Source organism: Hemicordylus capensis, chromosome 1 (genome assembly GCF_027244095.1).
Source record: "Hemicordylus capensis ecotype Gifberg chromosome 1, rHemCap1.1.pri, whole genome shotgun sequence".
In the NCBI taxonomy this organism is placed as follows: Eukaryota; Metazoa; Chordata; class Lepidosauria; order Squamata; family Cordylidae; genus Hemicordylus; species Hemicordylus capensis.
This window is the reverse complement of record NC_069657.1, coordinates 138944567-138950913: the sequence shown is the minus strand read 5'-3', so window position 1 is coordinate 138950913 and position 6347 is coordinate 138944567. Positions and strand designations below refer to the sequence as shown.

General features: G+C 47.9%; 1 protein-coding gene across 3 annotated transcripts in view; it reads right to left on the bottom strand.

Annotated features, from left to right (window-relative positions):
• Positions 1 to 2225: 2225 nt before the first annotated feature.
• Positions 2226 to 6347, bottom strand: part of LOC128339229 (acyl-CoA (8-3)-desaturase-like) — a 36440-nt gene continuing 32318 nt past the window's right edge. For all 3 annotated transcript variants that reach the window (XM_053282782.1, XM_053282780.1, XM_053282781.1), the window contains 2 exons: positions 5930 to 6055; positions 2226 to 2738 (listed from right to left, as the gene is read on the bottom strand). In XM_053282782.1, the coding sequence (XP_053138757.1) occupies positions 2498 to 2738; positions 5930 to 6055 (367 nt within the window). In that variant the 3' untranslated portion in view covers positions 2226 to 2497. The remainder of the gene's footprint in view (positions 2739 to 5929; positions 6056 to 6347) is intronic.

Below are 6347 nucleotides of genomic sequence, written 5' to 3'. Positions count from 1 at the left end.
GAGCTGAAGCGGCAAGGTAGACGACTGGAGTGCAAGTGGAGGGAGACTCGACTCGAATCTGACAGATTACGACATAGAGCACATTTAAAGATCTATGCTCTGGCTATACATTCAGCAAAGAAGTGTTTCTTTTCTGCCCGTATTGCTTCCGCAGGCTCTCATCCAGCTGAGCTATTCAAGGTTGTGAGGGGTCTAGTAGGGCCCCCTACTCCCCTGAATCTGAATTTGGAACCATCAGTTGCCCGCTGTGATGCTTTTAATGAGTTTTTTGTGGACAAAGTCTCTCGTATTCGGGTCGATTTAGATTTAGACTCCACAGTTATCGCAGTGTCAGATGCAGAGGTATCCAGCAACTCCTCTTGTGTGGTTAGACTGGATCAATTACAGCTTGTGACTCCTGAGGATGTGGACAAGCTCAGAATGGTGCGTCCTACCACCTGTCTGCTTGATCCTTGCCCATCATGGCTTATACTATCTGGCAAGGGGGTTGTTGTGGAGAGCCTGGTGGCAATTATAAATACCTCTCTGAGGGAGGGCAGGATGCCTCCTTGTTTAAAGGAGGCAATTATTAGACCTATTCTTAAGAAGCTTGCCTTGGACCCCTCAGAGTTTAATAGCTACAGGCCTATCTCCAACCTCCCATGGTTGGGCAAGGTGATTGAGAGGGTGGTGGCCTCCCAGCTCCAGGTGGTCTTGGAGGAAACTGATTATCTAGATCCATTTCAAACTGGTTTTCGGGTGGGCTATGGAGTGGAGACTGCCTTGGTCAGCCTGATGGATGATCTCCAATTGGGAATGGACAGAGGAAGTGTGACTCTGTTGGTCCTTTTGGATCTCTCAGTGGTTTTCGATACTATCAACCATAGTATCCTTCTGGAATGTCTGAGAGTGTTGGGGGTGGGAGGCACTGCTTTGCAGTGGTTCCGCTCCTACCTTACTGGCAGATTCCAGATGGTGTCGCTTGGAGACTGAGACTGCTGCTCTTCAAAATCTGAGCTTTTATATGGGGTCCCTCAGGGCTCCATACTGTCTCCAATGATTTTTAATATATACATGAAACCGTTGGGAGAGATCATCCGGAGATTTGGTGTGGGTGTTATCAGTATGCTGATGACACCCAAATCTATTTCTCCATGTCAACATCATCAGGAGAAGGCATATCCTTCCTGAATGCCTGTTTGGAAGCAGTAATGGGATGGATGAGGGATAACAAACTGAGACTGAATCCAGAGAAGACGGAGGTACTTATTGTGCACGGTCGTCACTTGGGAAGCGATATTGATCTACCTGTTCTAGATGGGGTCACACTTCTTCAGAAGGAACAGGTAAGCAGTCTGGGAGTGCTTCTGGATCCACACCTCTCCCTGGTTTCCCAGGTTGAGGCAGTGGCCAGAAGTGCTTTCTATCAGCTTCGGTTGATACGCCAGCTGTGTTCGTTTCTTGAAGTTCATGATCTCAAAACAGTAGTACACTTGCTGGTAACCTCCAGACTTGATTACTGCAATGCGCTCTATGTGGGGCTGCCTTTGTACGTAGTCCGGAAACTACAATTAGTACAAAATGCAGCAGCCAGGTTGGTCTCTGGGTCATCTCGAAGAGACCATATTACTCCTATATTACTGGAGTTGCACTGGCTGCCGATAGGTTTCCGGGCAAAATACAAGGTGCTGGTTATAACCTATAAAGCCCTAAACAGCTTAGGCCCACGGTATTTAAGAGAGAGTCTTCTGCTGCATGATCCCCATCGTCCACTACGTTCATCAGGGGAGGCTCATCTGTGGCTACCTTCATGTTGTTTGGTGGCCACCCAGGGATGAGCCGTCTCTGTTGTCGCCCCGAGACTTTGGAACGTACTTCCCGTGGGGATAAGAGTCTCCCCATCTCTAGTGGCTTTTAAAAGGGGTCTAAAGACTTATCTTTTTACCCAAGCTTTTTAACTTTTTAACTTTTAGCTTTTTAACTTTTTAACTTATTAACTTTTTAACTTATTAATTTTTTAAATTTTTGATTGTTATTATTTGTTTTAAATTGTTTTTAGTATTTGTTTGTTGTGAACCGCCCTGAGACCTTGGGTTAGAGCGGTATAAAAATGTGCTAAATAAATAAATAATAAATAAATGTCCATCTTGCATGTTCTATGTCACATAGGAATGCCCCACATGTTCTATTTTATCAATGCCTCACTCTGTATTCAACGAAATATATTTTATTTGGATTATAAGCCTGCAGTTGTGATTTTCTTTAGAAACTGCCTGATTTATAACCATGCCTCGAGGTTCCCAGGAGGGGTACAATAGTGTCCCTTCATAACAGCCTTTCCCAACATGCAGAGTGAAGCCTGCAAGCCTCTGGTTGGAACCAAATCCAGAAGTCCAGGAACCTTCCAATCTAAAATCAATTATTTCCCACATTCTTGCACATATCCAGTACATAGGAACTGCTTCCCCTAGGCCTTAGTATTCTTTCTCTGCCTGATTCATTCCTGAGACTTCAGTTATCAGGCATCAGAGGATGATGATCCATTGAAAGTGTGTGAAGCTGCAGCGGAAAATATTTCACGTAGAAATCTGGGTTGCCCATACTCAAAGCAAGTGCCATCTTTTCCCCCAAATGAATCTTCTTCATGTTGAACCTCTGCCTCACAGCGTAAAGAAGTTATCTGTCTTGAAGATCTGTCTTTTTTTTCTGATGCGTTTAGATAGGCTTCAAGCCAATGCTCTCCTGACTCCTTTAGAGAACTGTAACAGGAAGAAGAGTCACATTAATCACAGGTGACAAACAATCTCTCTTGTCTTGTCACTCTCTACATGCTTCTTCTTGGCAATGTGATATCTTTTTTTACTTAAAATAACCCTGTATCTAAGGATATCCAGCCTTCTATCTGTTCCTTACGTCTCTCTTCTGTTCTTACTAATATTTCCAATTGTCTCACAACTGAGGTTCGGGGAGCTAGAACCTGTGAAAGGGCCTTCTTGGTTGCCACCCCACTTCTCTGGAATTCCCTTCCTCTGCAGATTCGTATAGCTCCTTCTTTGTCGATTTTTAAAATCTTTATTGAAGACTTTTCTTTTTTGCCATGCTTTTACCCTGTAGTTTATCTAGCCGCCGCCCCCCCCCCCCCCCGTTAGTTACTTTAGTTTTATTTAGAATGCAATTTTAATGCTGTCTTATTTTGCATGTTTTTGTACACCACCCAGAGTCTTCGGAGTGAGAGGTATATAAAATGTTTCAAATAAATAAATAAATAAACTGTGTCTATGTGGATGTCTGATCATTATCTCAAATGTAATAAGAAAAAGAGAGAATGGTGTTTTTCCCTAAGCCTGCACATTTCCCATCTTTCAGTTGGCAACAACACCTTTCAGTCTTCTCAACAAGTGCTGACAAGGGCCGTGTGAAAGCTTCCATGAAGCAAGGCACACTTGCCAGTCAAGCAGTGGATGCAGTCATCGGGCAAGAAGCGGCCCCGTCTTGTGGACCCACATCTCCTCATCCACTTCATAGGAGAGGTGATGGCCACTGACGACCAGCCTTTTCAGGTGGTTGAGAACTCTGGCTTCTTCCAGATACTCCATCTGCTAGTGCCTAACTATACCATCCCCTCAAGGACCATGTTCAGCCAGAACATGGTCCCCTCCCTGTACAGGTGGTGCAGGGAGCTTGTGTCAGTCATGCAGCATGCAGCACCAGCTGGCACCAGCATGCATTTCACCACTGATCAGTGTGAGTGGGATGCACGCTGCTTTCCTGGCCCTGACTGCCCACTGATGGAGTCCAGAAAGAGAGGGGACCTCCAGTGCTTCCTCTGGCTCCAGTGTGTCCCACACCACATTTTGGCACAGGTGGGCCATTTTGCACATGAAGACCTTGGATGTCAAGCACATCGAGGATGGGGCAACCAAACTGAGGAGTGGATAAATGGGTTGCCACACCTCACTCAAGGCTTCATTGTGACAGACAATGGCTCCAATGTTATGGCAGTGGTAGAGTCAGTATTGGAGTGTGTGAACATCCGCTGCATGGCACACATGCTCCACCTGACTGTCAGGGACACCCTTGGCCTCAAGGAGGTGAAGGCATCCAGGGAACATGGCTGCCCCATGGTAGGTGCTGTTGCTTCCACAGCTGCACTTGTGGAGAAGTCCCACAAGATTGCAGCCTACTTCCACCAGAGTGAGAAGTCCAGGCACTTGCTTTGCAAGCAGCAATGTGTCCATGGTCTTCCACAACATCTCATCCCTATGGATGTAGATATCTGGTGGAACTCCACCTTCCTCTTGTTCCAGTGCCTGCTGGAGCAGGAGGTGGTCCCTGACGACCTGGCAAGGAACGAGTCCTTGGACGTGTGTGACCTATTCAACGCAGAGTGGAAGCTCATGTCCAAGATGGTGTCAGCACTCAAGCCCTTCCTGTGTGCCACGAAGAGCTTGTGTGGCAACACCACTCCTCTGAGCCAGGAGAGGAGAGCCTGCCCACGGCTCTCCTCCTGGAGAAGCCGATGGATGAAATCCGGACTTTGCTTACCACGCCAGAAGGGCATGCTCTGGCTGGAAGGCTGAGGGCCAGGGTTGTCAACAGACTGGTCAATGAGTTGTGTGGCAGTGAAGAGTATGTCCTATCGTTTGTGTGGATGACTTGCCCAGGTGGAGGGACCTCCTGGTCGATAGAGTTAGGGAAGAGGAGGTCATTAGGACCAGCAGAGACCAGAAGGGTGGTATTGGTGTACCCCCTGAGCGTGTGCAACCCACACCCAGCAGCAATAGTGCAGACGACCCTTCAGTTCCCATTCCTTCTTCTTCCCAGTACAGCAGCACAGAATCCCAGGCAGCAACACTAACGCAACAGGCAGTTCCTTCTGCTAAATCAGCCCAGTGGTTTAAGAGGGTATGCCTTGGTGCCTTGTCTGGTTTGCAGGAGGCTCAGCCTATCAGGCCCACCAGTGCTGCGCAATGCATTGCCCATTACTTGGAGGAGACTGTGGAGGAAGACCCAGAGACGGACCATGTGCCGTTCTGGGCAACCCACCACCAAGTCTGGCCAGACCTGTCGGTGGTTGCTGCGCGCCTCCTCTCCTGCCCGCCAACCAGCGTCCAGAGCATGCGGGTGTTTTCGCGTGCTGGCTACATGGTAACACCTGCTCGGTCCCAGTTGGATCCTGGCTTGGTCAAGCAGCTGGTTTTCCTCAAGGTTAACCTCCCCTGCTGGGCTACGCCAAGCTGGAGATTGAGCTGGGTGAGTGATTGGCCCATGGTTGACCTATGGTGCAGGTCACCTGCCCAGCAGCAGCTTCTGCTCATTCCTACCCTCCCCCCTTACTTCTTCAGCTGTGCCTGCTAGTGCTGTGACTTGGCAACTGGTTAAACACCCCACTGGTGTAACCCGATGCTGAACTAGCCCCTGGTTCCACCTGATCACAACACTCGGGGAGCTTTGGACGCACACACAGACACTAGGTGGTTTGTGCCAGTGTGGCACTGTGTAGATATTTAAATATGTTGATGTGTAAACATGTAGATATGTAAGCTTGTAAATTTCTGAATGTGTAAATAAGTGACTTAGGGGAGGCAGTGGACGCAGGGCAGGCCGGGGACTGTAAAAATGTGACTTGTTACAACTCCCTTGAAAGAGTTTAAAGTTTATCCTTCAATTCAGAGTATTTGTCACAAACTTGAAAGGCAGATATGATTATGTATCATCCCTGTCTGTCTTGGTGTTCAACACCAAAAGGACCAAAACTGTTATTTGGTATATTTCCACATCCCACTTTCCATTATTCTCTCTCCCTGCTTTACACAAACACCACCACCACCACCTCTACAGCCCCCTCCTCCTCTCCATCCTCCTTCCCACCCCCACCACCTCCTCCTCCACTTCCCACTAAAGACGTTTGTATCTTCCTTACCACTATTGCCTGCCAATGGATACTTACCATAAAATGTCTGCAAAGGCTGTGAGCAGAGGCTTGCTCTGGTAATTAAGGCCATGCTTGGCACAGAGGGATTTCACCAGGGGGGCTACCTTCCAGTAGTTGTGTCGAGGCATCGTTGGGAAAAGGCTGTGGGAGGAGAATAGCAGAGGGCCCAATAAATGCTTCCTGTTTTGTCACTGCATTCCGCATTCCACCCCTGCTTCACTGACTGCTGCTCACAGGGAGTGGGCAAATATTAAGTGCGCTGAACAGATGAGGCTGTCTCATATTGATGTATGAGACAGACCACCAGTCCACCTCATCTAGTAAAGCCTACTTTCAGTGGCAGACGTTCTCCAGGGTCTCAGCCAGAGATCTTTCCCCTCACTGGCTACATGCTCCTTTAACTGGAGGAAATGCCAAAAATTTAACCGGAGAC